The sequence below is a fragment of the Struthio camelus genome, chromosome 3 (genome assembly GCF_040807025.1).
Source record: "Struthio camelus isolate bStrCam1 chromosome 3, bStrCam1.hap1, whole genome shotgun sequence".
Lineage (NCBI taxonomy): Eukaryota > Metazoa > Chordata > Aves > Struthioniformes > Struthionidae > Struthio > Struthio camelus.
In genome coordinates, this window is record NC_090944.1 from 104,472,034 (window position 1) to 104,491,033 (window position 19,000).

The 19,000-nt window shown below is 56.5% G+C and overlaps 2 protein-coding genes across 15 annotated transcripts in view; both read left to right on the forward strand.

The window, feature by feature from the left end:
- Positions 1 to 8,121, forward strand: part of SLC29A1 (solute carrier family 29 member 1 (Augustine blood group)) — a 41,806-nt gene extending 33,685 nt beyond the window's left edge. For all 13 annotated transcript variants that reach the window (XM_068939521.1, XM_068939517.1, XM_068939520.1 and 10 more), the window contains 11 exons: positions 836 to 917; positions 1,165 to 1,337; positions 1,561 to 1,700; positions 1,955 to 2,089; positions 2,344 to 2,441; positions 2,798 to 2,888; positions 3,009 to 3,100; positions 3,246 to 3,354; positions 3,632 to 3,717; positions 6,242 to 6,441; positions 7,097 to 8,121. In XM_068939521.1, coding sequence (XP_068795622.1) covers positions 836 to 917; positions 1,165 to 1,337; positions 1,561 to 1,700; positions 1,955 to 2,089; positions 2,344 to 2,441; positions 2,798 to 2,888; positions 3,009 to 3,100; positions 3,246 to 3,354; positions 3,632 to 3,717; positions 6,242 to 6,441; positions 7,097 to 7,208 — 1,318 coding nt within the window. In that variant the 3' untranslated portion in view covers positions 7,209 to 8,121. The remainder of the gene's footprint in view (positions 1 to 835; positions 918 to 1,164; positions 1,338 to 1,560; positions 1,701 to 1,954; positions 2,090 to 2,343; positions 2,442 to 2,797; positions 2,889 to 3,008; positions 3,101 to 3,245; positions 3,355 to 3,631; positions 3,718 to 6,241; positions 6,442 to 7,096) is intronic.
- A 1,900-nt stretch (positions 8,122 to 10,021) lies between these two features.
- On the forward strand, positions 10,022 to 16,560 carry HSP90AB1 (heat shock protein 90 alpha family class B member 1). Of its 2 annotated transcripts, XR_011140340.1 has the most exons (13): positions 10,233 to 10,349; positions 10,441 to 10,587; positions 10,765 to 10,971; positions 11,290 to 11,449; positions 11,631 to 11,764; positions 12,235 to 12,549; positions 12,990 to 13,155; positions 13,346 to 13,536; positions 13,815 to 13,962; positions 14,224 to 14,492; positions 14,619 to 14,730; positions 14,953 to 15,286; positions 15,972 to 16,560. XR_011140340.1 is itself a non-coding variant. In XM_068939522.1 (12 exons), the coding sequence occupies exons 2-12, from the start codon at positions 10,441 to 10,443 to the stop codon at positions 16,079 to 16,081; spliced, it is 2,181 nt and encodes a 726-aa protein (XP_068795623.1). In that variant the 5' UTR covers positions 10,022 to 10,349; the 3' UTR covers positions 16,082 to 16,560. The 2 variants fall into 2 exon arrangements, 1 of the variants encoding a protein (XP_068795623.1); XM_068939522.1 differs by lacking the exon at positions 14,619 to 14,730 and having other exon boundaries at positions 10,022 to 10,349.
- Positions 16,561 to 19,000: the final 2,440 nt, after the last annotated feature.

Sequence of the window (19,000 nt, forward strand, 5' to 3'; positions counted from 1 at the left end):
GCTGGGGTGACAGGGAACCAGCCTACCCCCTGTCCTGCAAGTTTTCTGGGCTACAGAGCTATGATACCGAAGGGCCCACCCATGTCATGCCCCTCAGGAATGCCACATCAGTGCAAGCTGGCAGCTGGATGGAGCAGAGGTGGCTCCGGGCCCTGAAGCCCCCAGCCCAGCCTGGTGTGCCCTGCTTGCTGCCCGCTCCCTTCAAGCTGTGGGCTAGAGAGCATGTCAGAGCCGGCTGCGCCAGGCCCCACCCCACTGGCACTCTGCTCTCCGGATCCCCCTGCTCTGACCCTGGCTGTGGAATCCCTTTCCCCAAGACGCTCTCACTGTCAGTTTTTCCATAGCAGATGGGCTGTAAACAATCAGTGCTGGGACACGGCGCTGCTTTTGCTGAGTAGTGTGTCTCCTTCCCAGCTCTGGCAACAGTTGTTATGCATCTGGGTGCCACGTGCTGAGGAGCAACCAGCCTCCCCCTGCTTTCATAACCTGCTAGGAAATGCCACCAGGGCCTGGGGAAGGGCTTCTCGCAGCCCCTGTGGAGGGCTGCATCTGCTCAAGAGAGCCTAGGGCTGGGCAAGCAGGAGCTGCGGGGAACTGGTGAGGGCCAGGGGCAGAGCTAGGGGGAATAAATCCCTTGTGCCATCCTGGTGTAAATCTCCTTGCTTTTTAAGAGCACTGGTCCCTCAGATGACACTAAGTTCTGAATTTCTGTCCTCACTCCTCCTCCTGCTCCTTCCTACAAATGGGTCAGGGGATGGTCAGGAAAAAAGGTGATACTTGTCCTCTGTACTGTCCAGAGAGTGTCCTGTGCTGAACCGCTCCGTCCCCCTCACAGGTATAAAGCTGTCTGGCTGATCTTCTTCATCCTTGGGCTGGGAACACTGCTGCCATGGAATTTCTTCATGACCGCCAGGGAGGTGAGAGGTTCCATCCCACCACCGTTGGTGGCACTAACTGTCCCAGGTCACCTCTAGGGACAGTGGTGTGGGTGTAGCAGCATGGGACGGCATAAGGCCTCCAACGTTTGCAGATGGGGAGATGGGAGTGCGGGCAACCTGGGTGACCCTGAAGTGGCAAGAGGAGCCCTGGACTGGCGGTGGGTGGCAAGTGCAGCCCAAGTGTGCTGGGGGGAAGTTCAGCCCCACCTGGCTCCTTCCCTCGCAGTATTTCATCAACCGCCTGGCAGACACGGAGAACATGAACCACCTCTGGAACGAGACCAGCAGAGCTGCCTCACCCCCCTCCTACCTGCAGTCCATGTTTGACAACTTCATGACTCTCTGCGCCATGGTGCCGCTCCTCATCTTCACCTGCCTCAACTCCTTCATCCACCAGCGGTAAGCGTTGCCCCATCCTTGCCCCTGCTAGCCCCCACAGGACAGCCCAGCCCTTACCTGTCCTCCCGCTCCAGTGCTGAGCTAAATTGCAGCCTGTTCAGAGTCAAGTCAAAGCGCAGTCTCCCGTGCTGTGGTTCGGCTGGGCCTCCCATAGGACTGTCTAGGCCCCGGTTTTGGGTGCCTGTGGAGGGTGGGTTTTCCTCACTGAGACCCTCTTTTGCAGGATTCCCCAGCAGATCCGCATCTCAGGCAGCCTGGTGGCCATCGGGCTGGTATTCCTAATCACTGCAGTCATGGTGAAAGTCAGCATGAAGCCTCTTCCCTTCTTCATCTTCACCATGATCAGTATTGTCTTCATCAACTGTGAGTGGAGGACGGGGAGGAAGGAAAGGGGCAGTGCCCTGAGCTCCTCTCTAACGGCAGAGCCCCACAGCTTGGACTGATCGCTGCAGGGTGGAGAGCATAAACCCCACTGCAGAAGAGCCAGGGGAAAGGGAAGGGGTGGGGGCTGCCTTGCTCTTCAGTCCTACAGTATTGGTTGCAAAGTAGTTCCCCGCAGAGGTGCAGAGCTTCCTTGCCTTTGGTTGCTCATTTCTGCTTGTCCTTCCCCTCCACAGCCTTCGGTGCCATCCTGCAGAGCAGCCTCTTCGGACTGGCAGGGCTTCTACCTGCCAGCTACACAGCTCCCATCATGAGCGGGCAGGGCTTGGCAGGCACCTTTGCTGCTCTGGCGATGATCTTCAGTATTGCCAGTGAGTAATCCCTGCCCCGTGGGCGACAGGGGCTTCCTGGACCACTGCTGCCAACAAGGCCCGCTAGAGACTGCAGATCTGTGCCCACAGCAAGCGAAAAAGGGGCACAAGCAGGGGACCTCCTCCCCGAGCAGGGCCTTGTTCTGGGGTCACGCTATAGGGCTGGGTGGGCGATGGCGGCAGGGCCTTGCTTCCTTCAGCCCCCTTCATCCTCTTCCTTTTCCGCCCTGTCTCCTCCCTTCTTGTGCTCCCAGTTGGTGCTCAGCAGGCAGAGAGCTTCATTGGTTACTTCACCACAGCATGCGTGGCAATCGTGCTGGCAATCTTCTCCTACATCCTCCTGCCTCGCATGGTAAGACTTTGCCTTCTTGCTGGGGACAGTATGGGGACATAGGACCTTTGCACATTGCAGCACAAGGACCTTGGTCCACTGACATTCCCGCCTCAGCTCCTACCAGTGTCCACTTTCTGGGTCCGTCCCAGAGGAGCTGTCTCTGGGACTTCCCAGCTCAGATCTCTGTATCCTGGGGTACTGCATGGAAATGAGCCCCTGGGTGAGCAAGAAAGCCTGGGTATCAGACACACCTGGAGCAAATACTTTGCCCATATTGCATGATCTGCTGCTACCACATAGCCCCAAATACCTATTCCCCGGCAGCCTTCTTTCCGCACACATGAATGAGTTCTTCTCTTTGACTGTCTCTGCAGGATTTCTTCCGCTACTACTCCATGAAGGATAAGACAGAGTACCACGTGTACCATGCAGAGCTGGAGACCAAGAGAGACCTGATCAAGAAAGGTGAGGGGCTGAGAGGAGGAAGAGAAAGGGAGGAACTGCTGAGGGGAAGGATGAGACAGAAGGACTGAAGGTCCCTGCTGTCCAAGGTCAGCTACACCCTCTTCTCATCTCTCCCCACAGATGAGCCCAATGGGATGGAGAAGAATAACTCAAAGATCATCCCTATCCACAACCCTGATGAGAAGCCCTCAGTCCTCTCCATTTTTAAGAAGGTCTGTGAGTTGCCAGCAACCTCTTGCCTTTCCCCTCGCATCAGGGGATGGACACAGGTGTAGGGCGTTACAGGGCGTTATGGCCACCCCTGCACTGGTCTCTTCCCTTGTGTTTGGTACCAGCCCCTTTCTTTCATTTCCCCAGCTCTGGGTCATGGCTGTGTCCGTCTGCTTTGTCTTCACTGTCACCATCGGGGTCTTTCCTTCCATCACAGCTAAGGTGTCGACTGTACTTGGAGAGGGAAACAAATGGGGTAAGTGTGGCAGGTGTGGGGTGAGAGGAAGATGAGAATGAGAAAGAGCTAAAGGGGAGGAAAGAGAGTGGGACTGAAGTCGTAGGAGTGCCTGAAGGGAAGAGGGGACCATTGTGAGTGATGGCTTGGATGCAGACGCTGACCTGACCTGACTGGGAGAGTTCCAGCCCTTTGCGGGAAGCCAGGAGGGCTTAGACCTGCAAGATGGTCTCTGTGCAGTCAGCAGGAGGGGCTGGGGCACCCTGAGCTTGTCAGGCATGTTTTTCCCCTTCTGCAGGTCTCTACTTCATCCCTGTCTCCTGCTTCCTGATGTTTAATGTCTTTGACTGGACAGGACGGAGTCTCACAGCCTTCTTCACATGGGTAAGCATGGGGCAGGGAGGAAATGCTGAGGCTCTGCTCCTGGAGCGCCCAGGCTCTCTCCATCCCCTGGCCCCTTGGCCATTCCTCTTGCTGGAGCTGCCATCTGGAGCTCCACAGGGGAAGGAGGCACTGAGCTGATTCCTGCCCTGGCTTTGAGTGGAAAGCAAAGATTTATGGGTTAGATCTGAGAGTCACAGTATTGTCCTGTCCTCCTCCCACCCCTCTTTCCGTGTGGTTTGGACAAAGCTGCCTTCTCCATTCCAGTCTTTTTGTAAACAAACCTTCACTCCAGCTATGCAAACAGCCAGGCAGGATGGCGGCAAGGCAAGAGGGTGCAAAGATGGAGCAGACCAGAATAAAACCTCTGGCCTCCACGCAGGAGACAGCTGGTTTAAAAAGCCCTGCTTGGGAGCGGGGCAGAGCCATGCCATGTGGGACACTGAACTGTCCCCTGCCACGTCCCACATCGCCTTGCTGCCATCTCCCTTGCCCGTTTTAGAGCTGCTGGGGATGAGGGGTGGGAGCAGAGGCTGTGATGCCGGTGGGTGAGGAAGGGGACTGTGCTGTCTGCATCTCTTCCTGCCCCTTCACCCAACCCCCAGGCTCTGTTTCCCCCTATATTGTTCAGGCTGTTTGTTTGAAGAAACTCCTCACGGCGCCACACAACATGGGGTCTGTCCGGGCCTGGCTGTGCTGCGTTTCCCTGCAGCCTGGGGCTGCTTCTCTCCTGGCCATCACTGCTGGCTGCCCTTGGCCTTGGCCACGAGCCACATTGCCTGGTGTCCAGGCCACAACCTCAGTGGTGGGATAACCCAGCAGGAGACGTTTCCAAAACAACACTGTGTGGAAAGTTTGACTTCATGTGGTTTGGGCCTCGTTTTCCTGGTCGGGGCCCTGCTCTCTCCTTTCCTTCTCCCTCTCACCGAGCAAAACAGGATGCTGCCCTTGTGGGTTTGCCCACAGAGACAACAGTTGGTGTTACCTCAGTCACCCTATGTGCTCATGAAGAGTTCCATGGTGACACCAGCCTCCCAAGGCAACTGCGGGTCCCTTCTGACCAAGGGTCCTTTCATATGTGACCCTGATACCTCACTGAGGGGACTCCAGGCAGAGCCAGGCACATCTGTGACATGTCGTCAAGGGCCTCACACAGCCCCTGCCTTGATCCCAGCCGCAGGACAACATAGAGTGACAGTGCCTACTACTTTGTCCCAGCTCTACTCATCCAGGGACTTTCTTAGTGTCTTGTGAAACCTTAGCCCAGTCATTGCCTTTCCCAGCACTGTCTGAAACAATCCCAGTATGATCTCTTTCCCAGATTGCTGGATCTCACCCTGCTTGGCTAGGGGATGGCGTAGGAGGCTGAAGAGCTGGTTAAAACCCAGTTTGCAGGCGCTGATGTGCCAGAAGGGGTTTACCTCAGCCGGCCTTTTTCCTGGTGTGTTGTTTTGCTGCAGGATGAGATGGCGTGTGCGTGCACAAGGCTCTCCTGCCTGTCTGTTTCCAGCAAGTGCTTAGCAGTTGCTCGGAAGCGCAGCTCAGTATTTTGGCTCTGGTGCTGCTGCCCTCCAAGTCAGCTGGGACAGGATTTTTAGGGCAGTAGTTACAGCTGGTAGGACAGATGCCCTATCTGTCTTTCCTTCCTGCACACTGACTTCCCTACCCAGAGTGAGTCATGTACTTCTGCAGAGGCAGGACAGCCTGCACTAAGTCACAGCAGAGGAGCAGCTGAGCTCAGGGAATGCTTGCCAGGCTGAGACAGCATACCCTACCGAGGGAGGGAGGGAAAGATGAATGGCAGTGAACTTTTCCATCTCTTCTTACTGGGGAAGAAGTGTTCCCCAGTCACATCCCTGCTGAAGAGCCGGCAACAGTCTGATATTTTTGCCTCTTCTTTCTTTTGGGGACCAGAACACGCTGCCTGCACGATCCCCCTCTCAAGCCAGATGTTCTCCACATGCATCTAGCCCCTGATGTTTCAGACATAGGACCATGAGGCTTGTCCAGTCATCCTTGTCTCTGTTTCCTGCTGCAGCTCTCCTTACAATGCCTGCTGAAGCATGGCTCTGGGCAGCGCCCACATCAGTGACAGATGTCTGGCAGCGAGGACCTGCTTGTGAGCGGTGGCCTAGCAGATACCAGGAAGGCTGGGGGAAAAGAAAGAGAGAAGAGCACCCCAAGCCTCACATAGCTGTATGTGATGCTGAGGGAGCCCGTGTAACTGGATGCAGGAAGCTGTAGGATCAGGACAGGCAGACCCAGAGGTGTATGCTGAAAGTAGGCAGGCAGGAGCTGTGAGTCTGGGAGCCTTGCAGAGAATGGGTCAGGAACTGCCCTGATCTCTACCTCACATCCAAAGGTGATGCTAAGATTTGTTACATGAGGAAAAGCCTGAGCAACTTTGCCCTCTGTGTGGTTCCCTTCGGCCTCAGAGTAGTCAGCAGGTACAGCCCTTCTGCAGCCCTTGCTGACGTGCCATGGGACAGGGAACTCAGCTACTCAGTGACGTGTGTTTTTCTCCCAGCCTGGGAAGGACAGCTGTCTCCTGCCAGCGATGGTGGCCCTACGTGTCATCTTTATACCGCTTTTCATGCTGTGCAACGTGCAGCCCCGCAACTACCTGCCTGTCGTCTTCTCTCATGATGCCTGGTACATCGTCTTCATGATCTTCTTCTCCATCTCCAACGGCTACTTGGCCAGCCTTTGCATGTGCTTCGGGCCCAAGTGAGTAACAGCTGGGGACAGGGGAACAGCTGGTTACACCTGTGGATGTCAGCCCAGGCCTGGCTCCTTGAGTCCAGGCTCTGCCTAGCTCTGGCACCTGGATTCCTCCAGCGCAGAGGGAGATAGCCACACCACCTCCCCTCTGGGAAGACAACCCCAGTGTCCTCTCTCCCAGCCTTGTGTTACATCCTAGAGCTGAGGATGCTATTGTGTGGGCTCCTCATTTTCCCCATGTGCCACCCTGGGGAAGAGGCTGAACACAACAGGACTTTGGAGGCAGCAAAAGGCAGAGCAGCATACACAATGTGGTGAGCAGCCTTGTCCAGCACAGGAACACAGGCAGCAAGAGGAGGCCTGCTGAGGCTCAGCTGAGCAGGCTGCAGTGCATCAGGGCAGGAGCCAGGGAGGGGTGTTCTTGGCGTCAGGAGCTTCAGGGCAGCCTGCCTGATGTGTGTTTTTTTTTTTTTTTTTAATGAGCCCGTAATTTAGAGGGAAGCTCTTGGAGCCGAGCAGGCTTTGCTCTTGCCACCCCCCTGCTGCGAGGGACGCAGCTTTTGCCTACTGTGAGGTCTCGTCCCGTCGCTGCAACTGAGGACACAGCGGGGCACAGAGCATGCTTTCCCCAGGATGGGTCTGACACTTGTTTCTCCCACAGGAAAGTGCTTGCCCATGAAGCAGAAACAGCTGGATCAGTCATGGCCTTTTTCCTCTCGCTGGGCTTGGCCCTAGGAGCTGCTGTCTCCTTCCTATTCCGAATTCTCATCTAGCAGAGGTACCTGGAGGCTGCACAGACACGGAGAGACAGCTCTGCATCCTCCTCTGAGGCCCTGGACACCTCAACGCCATGGGGAGAAAACACCACATCTGCCCCTGCCGAATTACACTGCCAAAGCAGATATTACAGCCAGGGACAGTTCCACTCCAGGGCTGGCCTGGCTCCTGCCATGCTCAGCTGTGTGATGCCTTCAGGCCCTCGTGCCTTTGCCATGCTGCAAGACCCCTGGGATCTCACAGAGGTCCAGCCATCCCCTCGTGCTGCGTAACTTCCCCAGCTCAAGACCTAAAGCCATTCTCAGCTACCTCCTCTCTGACAGGCAGAAGTGAGGGCTGGTGTCCAGTGTTGTTTCCTCTCCCGCCCGCGTTCCCAAGGCACCTGGGGACTGGATCTCCTTTTGTCTCCCAGGGGGCCTGGAAACATCTCACATCTCAACTTCTCCCCTACTGGGGAGACTTGAAAATAGGAAGGAGAGCCCCAGCCAGCCTTGCTCTCCTCATCCCCACTGTCTGCTACAAGCACATCCTCCTGCACAGTAGTATCCGAGAGACATGGATATCCATGTCCTACACGAAGAGCTGCCATCCAACACCATGGCTAGACTGAGGGAGGAAGAGGTCTCCACACCCTGCCTTTTCCCGCTCTCTTTGCCTTCGTTCCCTGCCTGCTTATTTCCCAGCCCCCTCAAAAACTGGTTAATGATTCTGCCACTGTTTCCTGTCTCCTATTCATGTGACAGGAGATGGCACCATGAAGTGCGAGAGGAAAGCAGGCGGCTCCCTTCCCACCCAGGCTGCCCTGCTTCCCCCCCTGCTGCAGGGGGAGCCTGACCTCCCCCATTGTCTCTTCCCTGCCTTGTAAATGTATCTGTACAGTTGCCTTTTTCTATAAAAAGACCAAAATGCCCTGTTGGGTATGTGTGTCTGTCTCCATCACCACAGGGAGGAGGGCCACTGGGGCTGAGCAGGGCCAGAGCTGAAAGGGTGTCCCTGGGGTCCCCTGTGGCCAGCACCAGGCGGCTGAGCGGTGTGCCCGCCCCCAGGACCTCACTGCTACGAGATGAGGAGGGGGTGCTGGCCTTGGGGCAGACCCCTGGCACCTCTGAGAAGGGGCGGAGGCACCTGCATGTGCTGGGGGCAGCCAGCAGCAGCCCGTGCACCCAGGAGCCTTCCCTGTGCCTGGAACTGCTGGAGTGCCACCTCCTGCTCCTGGGGAGAACTACATCACCTCGCCAGTGGCCACGGCCCCCACGCACGGCCTCCCTGCCCCACGCGCTGCTCACGGCCATCGCCTCCTCAGCTCCACGGGCTCACCTGCTGCAGTGCCTCGGCTCCCCGCAGACCCAAAAGGCCCAGAACTGTAGGGCCCAGGTCCCCTCATCCCGCCTTCTGCTAGCAGCTACCTGGGGCTTCTCTTGCAGCCGTGCCCAGAGGTCAGAGATCGCCCCAGCTCTGCCCCGTGAGGGATTCAGACTTACGCGCCTGCAGCTCCAAGAGAAAGGATAAGGCACAGGATTTATCCTGTGTGCCCTTAGCTGCTGCTAAAAACTGCTTTCCAAACACCTTCCCTGCCAAGCTGACTTCTGATGGAGGAAACGGGTCTGCTCCGCCCTCTGAACCCAGCTCCACCAGCGCCCCTCAGCCCTGACGTGACCCCTGCAGCAGGTCCTCCCGCAAAGCCCTTCCGCTGCTGCCTGTCTCCTCCATCCTGCGTGTTCCCCCTCCGCGCTGCCCCGGTCCGCTCCTGGCTTGCACCCACAGTCTCAGAAAGGTCAGGACAGCAGAGCCACGAGTTCATCAGCCAAAGATGCGCCTGGAGCCAGCTGCTCGGCGCTTGGCTCTCGGCCTCAGGGGAGCTGTTGTCTCCCTGCACCGAGTGAAGAGCCCTGCGCATGACAGCTGCCAGCAACGTAGCATATGGATAAAAAGGTGCCTTGTAAACTACCCAAAGGGCTGACGCTTCCCTGGCTTTCCCTGCTGCTCCCCCACCCACCCCACAGCTACCGACAGGTGCTCAAGCCTGCAGCTGGTGTTTCACACATGGCCAAAGATCCTGACACACGAGGAAGTTAAAACAGGAAGCCCCCATGCTGTTCTGCTCGGCCGTAAACCCCCAGGAAGATGGCGGGGGCAGGGCACACAAGCTCTGCCCTGGGCCTCTGGCACCGTGTCTGCTGCCGCCCCAGCTCATTCCTATACAACCCCCAGCCTAGATCCCCGCTCTGCACCTTGGCACTGCCGAGGAAACACCAACGGGGGGATTAAAAAAGCTCATCTCCCTTCTAGCACTTGAGGGCATCCTGATGACTGTGACAATAACGCGCCATCAGCCGAGCTGAGGAGCTGCTCACAGCTCCAAGCACGGCCAGGGAAGGACCCAGGGCGTCCCCGCACGGGCAGGCCGCGGCCGTGCCCCCCTCGGCCCTTCTCCCCCGGCGCTGGGGCTCAGGGGGAAGCCGAGAGAGCGGCAGGCCGGGCCGGGCCGAGGTCCCCGGGTGGGCACCGACCCGACCCTGCCCAGCCGGAGCGTCCCGTGGAAGCCTCTGGAAGGAGCCGCCTCGCTGCCACCCGCCGTCAGTGCGCCTCCGCCGCCCGCGGGAAATAGTCCCTCCCGCTACCCCGCCGGGGGCGGAGGCCGCGGAGAATGGCGGCGGCGGGGCGGTGAAGGCCGCCGGTCCCTCCCCCGGGACGGCGGCAGGCAGGCAGTCGCCCCCCCGGGGGCGGAGCTGCGGCAGCGGGGCGGGGCGGAGCTGGGGGCGGCGCTCGGGCCGAAGGTGCCCGAGTCATGTCCGCCGCCGCGGTTAAAAGGGCGTTGCAGTGGGGCCCACCCAGCGGCTGGCAGTGGGGGGGAGGGGGAGCACGGGGGTGTCTGTGGTACCCACCCTGCAGGCCCCCAACGGAGGGGCACGGCGCTTCGGAGAAGCGACCTCGCTCTCCCTTCATCGCGGACGGGATGCGGCGTGAGGCAGGAGCCTCCCGGCCGCAGGGACCCGCCGCGCCTCTCCAGGCCCTTTTAAGGCGGAAGGAGCCGGCGGGCGGTGCGGCGCCGTCGCTATAAAAAGGGGTCGGAGGGGGCGGCTGCTCTTTTCTAGGTCCGTCAGCTGCCGCCGCGTGTGGAACGGCCGCCGCCCGCGGTAAGGGCGCCGGGCCCGCCCGCGCTGCCGCCCCGCCGCGGCCCGGGGCGCCCCGTGCCCCCGGTGCCAGCGGCCTGTGCTTGCCTTGCAGATGCCTGAGGAGGTGCAGCATGGGGAGGAGGAGGTGGAGACGTTCGCCTTCCAGGCGGAGATCGCCCAGCTCATGTCGCTCATCATCAACACCTTCTACTCCAACAAGGAGATCTTCCTGCGGGAGCTCATCTCCAACGCCTCCGACGTGAGCCTCGCCTCGGCCCACCCGCCCGTGGGGCCTTCCCCTGCCCTCCCTCCTCTCCTTCCCCGGGCCCTGGGGCGGGCTGGTGTCCCTCCCGGGGTGCCCGGGCCGGGGGCGGCCCGCGGGAGGTGGCCGCGAAGTCCCGAGGCCAAGGCACGCGCTCTGCTCTCCCCCTCCTAGGCGCTGGATAAGATCCGTTACGAGAGCCTGACTGATCCCTCCAAGTTGGACAGCGGCAAGGACCTCAAGATCGACATTGTGCCCAACCCGCGAGACCGCACGCTCACCCTGGTGGACACTGGTATTGGGATGACAAAAGCTGATCTCATCAACAACTTGGGCACTATCGCTAAATCTGGTACCAAGGCCTTCATGGAAGCCCTGCAGGTGGGTTGCCTTTGGCTGTGTTGGCTTCTTGCAGCCTGGGCCCTAGACTTTCACTGGGGTGTACCCCCTCCTTACAATAGAAGCATGCCCGACAGTCAGCACCCAGCCCTGCCTCTGTCTTGCTGTGGGAGCTGTTGGCTTGCCTACGTATGTTTCCCCACCTCTCCTGTAGCAGGGAGGAGCTCAGGGTAGGGCTGCCTGCCTGTGGGCACTTCCCACTTTATCTCTGCCTGCTGACCTAGTTCTCTGCTGCTGCGAATCACTTGCAGGCATGTTTTGCGTCCTTCTCTCTTTATTTGTCGTTTTCTGCTTCCGCAGGCAGGTGCAGATATCTCCATGATTGGGCAGTTTGGTGTGGGTTTCTACTCAGCCTACCTGGTGGCTGAGAAGGTTGTGGTTATTACTAAGCATAATGATGATGAGCAGTATGCTTGGGAGTCATCTGCCGGGGGTTCCTTCACTGTTCGGACTGACCATGGTATGTATTGTACAAAGGTAAGTTTATCTCTGTCATCCAGAAAGCCCCCCTTTGTGGTGTTCTCCTGGGCTGGACTTGAGTTAACAAACTCGAGTTTGTTAACGTGAAGTACCTGGTAGTGGCTGGGCCTAAGGAGCTGCCCTATGCCTCTAGCGCTAACGTTTCTCTTTCTACACTGTAGGTGAGCCTATTGGACGGGGCACTAAAGTGATCCTGTATCTGAAAGAGGACCAGACAGAGTACTTAGAGGAGCGGCGTGTCAAAGAGGTGGTGAAGAAACATTCCCAGTTCATTGGCTACCCTATTACACTCTATGTAAGTAAGGGAAGGACTTTGGGGACCAACTGGAAAGCTAGAGCAGAGACGTATGTTGGGAACAGAAAGATGGAGAAAACTAGAGTAGTGTGTCTTCCGTTCCCTTCCAGTTCCTGGCTGCTGTGTTTTGAGCGACGGTGTCCCCAGCCTTATTCGGCCGGAGGTGTTTTGAGGCTGGGGGCCTATTGCAGGTGGGGGGCATCCAGTCATGCTCCTGGCCCTTGATCTCTGTGCGTGTAGAGATCATGTAAACCAGCCTTGCAGACAGGAGAGTTTTCTGCCCCTCACTTCATCTCCTCAGACCCAGCCCTTAGTCCTGTGAGCAATGAGAGGTCTCTTGGAGCTGATTTCAGCTACGCTCAGGAGTGCGTGTGTTCCTCTTCTCTGGGGCAAAAGGACTCCTGATAGTGTTTGCTTGGGGCTAAGCTTGGGCTCATGGCCCTGACTTTCTCTTGTTCCTCTCCTGGCAGCTGGAGAAAGAGCGTGAGAAAGAGATTAGTGATGATGAAGCAGAAGAGGAGAAAAGCGAGAAGGAGGAGGAGGAGTCAGCCTCCAAGGATGAGGAGAAACCCGAGATCGAGGATGTGGGCTCTGATGAGGAGGAAGAGGGAGATAAAGGGAAGAAGAAGAAGACCAAGAAGATTAAGGAGAAATACATTGACCAGGAGGAGCTGAACAAGACCAAGCCCATCTGGACACGCAACCCTGATGACATCACCCAGGAGGAATATGGCGAGTTCTACAAAAGTCTCACCAATGACTGGGAAGACCACCTGGCTGTCAAGGTGGGTGCTGAAAAAGACGAAAGGATTCCTTTCCACTCCATGTTTAAAGCCACCTCGTGTTTGTGCTTCAGTGCAGGACTGAGAGTTCCTAGGCCACTTGGTGGTGCCTCAGCCTGCCCTGTGACTTCTGTGCAGGCAGTAGGATGAGCAGTGCTACCCTCAAAAGAGAATGGGAGGGCGTTGGGCCTTGGAGCAGCATGACTTCGTCATCTAGGGCTGCTGAACGCCAGACAGTCCTGGCAGTCAGGGTAGCAGGAGACAGTGGAGCTGAGGAGGAAGAGAGGGAAATGCAGGTTGTTTGCATGCTGGAGAGCCTGCTGTGTCCCTCTGCATGCCCTGTGGGATGGCAGTTCAGCCTGCCCAGAGCAGGCCGCTGGGTCCTGACAGAAGCTGTAGAAGGGAATCATCACAGCAGCTGTGTTTCTTTCCTGGCCCCACAGCACTTCTCTGTAGAAGGGCAGCTGGAATTCAGGGCCCTGCTCTTCATCCCACGCCGTGCCCCCTTTGACCTCTTTGAGAACAAGAAGAAGAAGAACAATATCAAGCTATATGTGAGGCGCGTCTTCATCATGGACAGCTGTGATGAGCTCATCCCTGAGTACTTGAGTAAGAGCTCCCCTGCCCTCAGCTGCCCAGCTTGAAGCTGGAACCCCTACAGCCTGTGGTGCAGAGTGGCTGACTGAAGCACTGGCCTGGTGTGGGGGAGCAGCAGCCAGTGTCTTGTCCAGCACTTCCCCTCCTGTGATGAAGCTCAGAGCTCTTAGCTTGACTCGTGCTTTCTTTTTTCCCTCATCAGACTTTATCCGGGGCGTGGTAGACTCTGAGGACTTGCCTCTCAACATCTCCCGTGAGATGCTCCAGCAGAGTAAGATTCTCAAGGTGATCCGCAAGAACATTGTGAAGAAGTGCTTGGAGCTCTTCTCTGAACTGGCAGAGGACAAAGAGAACTACAAGAAATTCTATGAGGCCTTTTCCAAGAACCTTAAGGTGAGAGCTAGGCACCCTGTGTCTGGGAAAAGGGAGACCTGTGACCTATGTGCTGAGGAACAGGCTTTTCCCTGCACCATGAGCATCTTGCGGGTGCTAGGGTAGAGGGGAGGCTCTAAAGTGTCCTAGAAGAGCCTTTGTGGGCAGCTGGTCCCTCTCACTGCCTTTGGCCCAGGGCTTATGCAGGTAGGGCACTGGCAGAGATGGCTGTGCCCTGATGGTGGCTGAGTGTGTGCAAGTCCCATCTGGGAGACTTCATATGTCTTCTCTAACCATAGCTGGGCATCCATGAGGACTCAACCAACCGAAGGCGCCTGTCAGAGCTGCTGCGTTACCACACGTCCCAGTCAGGCGATGAGGTGACTTCGCTTTCAGAATATGTTTCCCGTATGAAGGAGACGCAAAAGAGTATTTACTACATCACAGGTGAGCCAGACTTCCCCTGTGCCATAGTGAGGTGGAGGAGATTACCTGCCTAACAGAAGCCTGATCTTCAGGCACATGCCTCCAAGCAGGTCCTGCTGCCTTCAGCAGGCCCTCTCTACCAAGTCACAGCCCATCCCTGTGGGTTGGGGAAAGGAAAACAGTACCAGATCCCAGCTGCAGCCACACTTTGCTAGGAGCTGTTTGTCATCCTGTAACTATTAAATCTTGGTGACGTTTCCTTTCTACCCTCCACCAACACAGGGGAGAGTAAGGAGCAGGTGGCCAACTCAGCCTTTGTGGAGCGTGTGCGGAAGCGTGGCTTTGAGGTGGTGTACATGACAGAGCCAATCGATGAGTACTGCGTGCAGCAGCTCAAGGAGTTTGATGGCAAGAGCCTGGTGTCAGTCACCAAGGAGGGGCTGGAGCTGCCTGAGGATGAGGAGGAGAAGAAGAAGATGGAGGAGAGCAAGGCCAAGTTTGAGACGCTTTGCAAGCTCATGAAGGAGATTCTGGACAAGAAGGTGGAGAAGGTGAGACTGGCAAGGAGCTCAGCCCAGGGCTGTGTCCTGGGCTGGAGGGATGAGGGCTGGGCCCTCCGTGATACAGGCGAGAGATCCAGCTCAATGCATGCCTCTGATCTCCCTCATCTCCTGCAGAGGAGCCGCTAAAGGAGACTGGAGGTCCCAGCATGCACTGCACCATCTTGCTCTAAGCAGCCAGGCTGCAGATGAAGGGCAGTGACCCAAATACGTGCATTGATGGGAGAGGGTAAGTGTGGGAAACATGTAGCGGGTACTGAAGGTGCTGGTTGAGCTGCCCACACTGTCCTGTGCAGCAATCCTGGAGCTGCTTGGAGGATCCCTGTTTGCTTTGGGTTGTCACCAGGTGAACCTGGGACAAGGACCTGGGGTTTCCTGTGTGTGCTGTGGCTGGGCCTAGTCCAGAGCACGTGGGGACCATGCTCTGCTAACTCTTGGCTGCAATCGGCAGGTAACTATCTCAAACCGATTGGTCTCATCTCCCTGCTGCATCGTCACCAGCACCTACGGCTGGACGGCCAACATGGAGCGTATCATGAAAGCCCAGGCACTGCGGGACAACTCCACCATGGGCTACATGATGGCCAAGAAGCACCTGGAGATCAACCCGGACCACCCAATTGTGGAAACCCTCCGCCAGAAGGCTGATGCTGACAAGAATGATAAAGCCGTCAAAGACCTGGTGGTACTGCTCTTTGAGACAGCTCTGCTGTCCTCTGGCTTCTCCCTGGAAGATCCCCAAACCCACTCCAACCGCATCTACAGGATGATCAAACTGGGGCTTGGTAGGTGTCCATGCAGCTCCTGGAGCAGGTCCTGAACCATGTCAGTGGGTTGGGCTTCAGCTCATTGCAGGTCTGCTTGTAATGGCATTGTCCTAACCTGTTAGAAAATTCACCTGCATCGGCTACTGTGCAAGGGTGCTAACACACAGTCCTTTCTGTCCTCTGTTTCTGGCCTGACTCTGTGCCCAAACTGCCTGAGGTGCTGTCTCCAACACAGGCTGTTTGGGAAGGGGTAATAAGCCCCTGGTAGAGCCGAGCATACTGGCTTGTGCTGGCCTGGCCAGCCAGACAGCATGCAGCTGTCTTGGGGGGCGGGTAGGTGAGCCGTGCTGGTGTGACATGCAGAATTAGCCATGTGTGTTCGGTGGCTATGGGCAAGTGGAAACCTGGGGCGAGTTACTTAAGGAGGGCTCAGTGCTTGGAATGGACTGTCCTCTGTGAGGACAGGAGCCATCACTCAGACAGCAAGCTGGGGCTTTTCAGGTCTTCACAGTGAATATCAAAAGTTTGCCGTGGGAGATGAGGCCCATCTGATGAAATAGCTTGTACTCGCACCCAGCTTTTTTCTCTGGGCCTTTTGGACAAAAATACTAATCGTGCAGTGCCATAGTTTGGGATAACGCCTGGGTGCTAATAGCCGTGTCACCCGCAAGCTTCATCTGTTCCTTCTCTTCCCCTCTTCCAGGTATTGATGAAGATGAGGTGACTGCAGAGGAGCCCACTGCAGCTGTCCAGGATGAAATCCCCCCTCTAGAAGGAGAGGAAGACGCATCCCGCATGGAGGAGGTGGACTAAAGTAGGAGGAGGGCTTTTCTCTCTCCGGTCAGGCCTCTTCCCCATCTCATCTTTGCTCAGAAGGGGGTCTGGTCCCACCAGCTGCTAATGACTACTTGGTGGTGTCTCATTTTTTTTGGATTTGTGATTTTTTGGGTTTTTTTTTTTAGGGGGGAGGGGTTCTCTATTTGTCAGTAGCGAGTGAGGTGGGTAGCCTCAGGCCTTTGTGGTACATGTCTTTCTGCTTGTGTAGGAACAGCTGATGGGGAAGGGAGACAGAAGGGGTTAGGCTTCCCCTCTCTCCCAGGGGTCTGCCATGTTTACCACTAGGCATCAAACACTCACTTCAGTTTATTGAGTTGGGGAGAGCCCTTCCTCTGAGCTGCTGACTCCCTGCACTCCCAGGGTAGGATGTTGCATTTTGGTTGGTTTGGTTCTTTTTTTTTTTGATGGTGGTTGTTTTGTTCTGCTGGAATTAAAGTATCAAAGAATGTGGTTTACATGGAGGGGTCCTTTGTGTTTTGTGCCTGAGGCTGGTGTTGCCCAGAGGAAGATGAAGGACCTTAAATCCAGAGAGGCTATGAGTCCTGGGAGAGGATTGGGCAGAGCCTAGCTGCTGCTCTGTGGAGGAATAGGCTGAATGTACATCTCTGCACACGTCTGTTCTGTCTGCAAACACAATTTCCCTGTATTAGTGGGCTGTAGTGACTGGAGTCAGGGCTGTTGCCCCCTGCTAGGAACAGGTAGTGGTGGTTGGGGGGGGGGGGTTACATGGAGTTAATGCAGCCCTCCAGTGGGGCCAGGTTGGTAAATCCTTGTTCTAGCTTCTCCTGCTGGAAACTGCTCCACTGTGTGTCCCCTGTGGACAAGGTTGGGGGTGGGGGGGAATTGCTGCCTCTGAGCGGAACTGGGAACTCAGCTCCCATACCCTTTGTCTCCTGTCTTGCATCAAGCTTGTGGCTTAGCGTCCCTCTTCTTTTGCGCAGGACTATTAAGGGCCTGTTCTAGCTTCATGTGCTGTGAAGGCTGAAATGCAGCCAGAGCAGCCGCTGGAGGGGATGGAGGGATGAACGGCAGGCTTTCAGCTCCCCTTGCCTCTGCACTCTAAAAGCCACCACGAGGCTCTCGAGTTGCTCATGTTCTCCCTGAATTGTCAGATGGAGGGAAGAGGTCTCGGCCTGTGCCCCAGGGTACCAGGCAGCTGGTCTCTCTTTGACTAGTTTTGAGAGCTCTGCTTTAAGTGATCCTTTTCCACCTCCAGTCTTGCCCAGGTAGTACCAAGTAGGTAGGTGAGGCACACCTGCCTTCTCCTGGGCAGGAGGGTTCATCTCTAGCTTGGCACCAGTTCTCCCCTGTAGAGTCCTGCATGCTCTTTGGCCTAGAGAACAAACCTTATCAAGCTGTGCTTGTCAGCTGGGTAAGCTGTGCCAGGATTTGAGCTTGCAGTGCTTCTGGCTGGTCTCATCTGAGCATCTCTGGGGACTGGCGCTGTGGCAGGAGCCATGTGCCTCTTCCCTTGCAAGTGCAGAGCAGCAGGGGAGAAAGGACAGCTCAGGACTGTACTTACGCTGCCTCTGTTCAGCTTTCATGCCAGACTGATTTCACTCTGGGCACTCTACTCCAGCCTTTCCTTTCATCTCCAACATTTTGTTTCTGGGCTCTTTTATACCTCTGGGCTGTTGCAAAAGCCAGGAGGTGGTGGGCTGCTGCTCTGTACTGGATGACTGAGAGGCTGGGGTTGCAGAGCATCACCTCTGCTCTGTCTGCCCCTTGCCTTGCACCATGCTTGCACACAAGGAGCTGCACCCCTGGAGTGGGGTTTGTCACGCTCTGTCAGGGTGGCTGCACAGGGTTTGGCAGGGGAAGCGACACCAACTTTTGAGTGCAGTGCTGGCTGCTTGCCAGCAACCACCAGCACAAAATGGAGTGGGCTGCAGCCAGCATCCATCTTGCATGTGGAAAAGGCAGTGTCTCTGTGTCCCAGCATGCAGTGCCACTGGGGCCCACAGCCCTGGGCTGTGCTAGCCCTAGGCGGCAGAGGGCAGCCTGTGGCAGGAGTTGGAGGCCCTTGCTGCATGCACTGCAGCATGCAGTATCCCTGCAGCACAGCCACTGGAGCCGTGATGGTGCTGGAGCTTAGCTAGCCAATGCTTCAGGGTGGTTTTTCCTTCCCTGAGATGGGAAAAAAAAGCCTAGTTAAGATTAAGAGTTCTCCCAGGATAGGAAGGTTTTGCCAAAATAGCTGGGATCATTTCATCAATTCTCCTTTCTAACTTGGAGGGGAAGGGTTTTGTTTTTCCTAATATAATTCTCTCTTTTTTTTTTTTTTAAGAACTAGATTTAAATCAGAAAGGGATCCCAAGCTGGCAGGCAGCAACTGCTTGGTTTTGACTAAGGAAAAACTATTCCATTTTCAATTGAGGACAGCAGTCAGTGGGGAAAGACATCTGGGGCAATTTTTAGCCAGGGAATGGAGGAGAGGGGAAAGATATGATGTTACAACACAGATAAAGGGCATCTGTTGGGGGAGCCGAGTGTTGCTAAGCCTGGGTACTCAGCACCAGCTCTGTTATCCTGCAGGCTAGGCTAACAAACCATGCTGCTGCCTCCCACCCCCACAGCATGCCAGGCAGTGGCTGCTCTCACCCTTTACAACCTAGCCCCTCTGCTCCATCTGCAGTCCCTGCAGTCCAGCCTATCTGCTGACCTGCAGTCTCAGCCTGCCCTGGGTCTAACAAGAACCAGCCCTGTCTACCAGTGCATTTGTTCCCTGCAAAACTCCACTCAAGGCCATGCTGCTGCTGTGTGAGGAAAGCTGTCACACCACCAGCACGAGCAGAGCACTTGGAAGTAGCACAGCCTTCTACCAGCATGTACCACCCACCACTGATGCTACACTTCAGTGTCAGCATTGAGCCAAAAGCTGCCAGACAGTTGCCT

Coding starts and splice junctions, on each gene's coding strand:
- HSP90AB1 (XM_068939522.1), top strand. CDS start 10,441: ATGCCTGAGGAGGTGCAGCATGGGGAGGAGGAGGTGGAGACGTTCGCC. Junction 13,537..13,814: donor CCTTTTCCAAGAACCTTAAG/GTGAGAGCTAGG, acceptor CTCTAACCATAG/CTGGGCATCCATGAGGACTC. Junction 13,963..14,223: donor GAGTATTTACTACATCACAG/GTGAGCCAGACT, acceptor CCACCAACACAG/GGGAGAGTAAGGAGCAGGTG.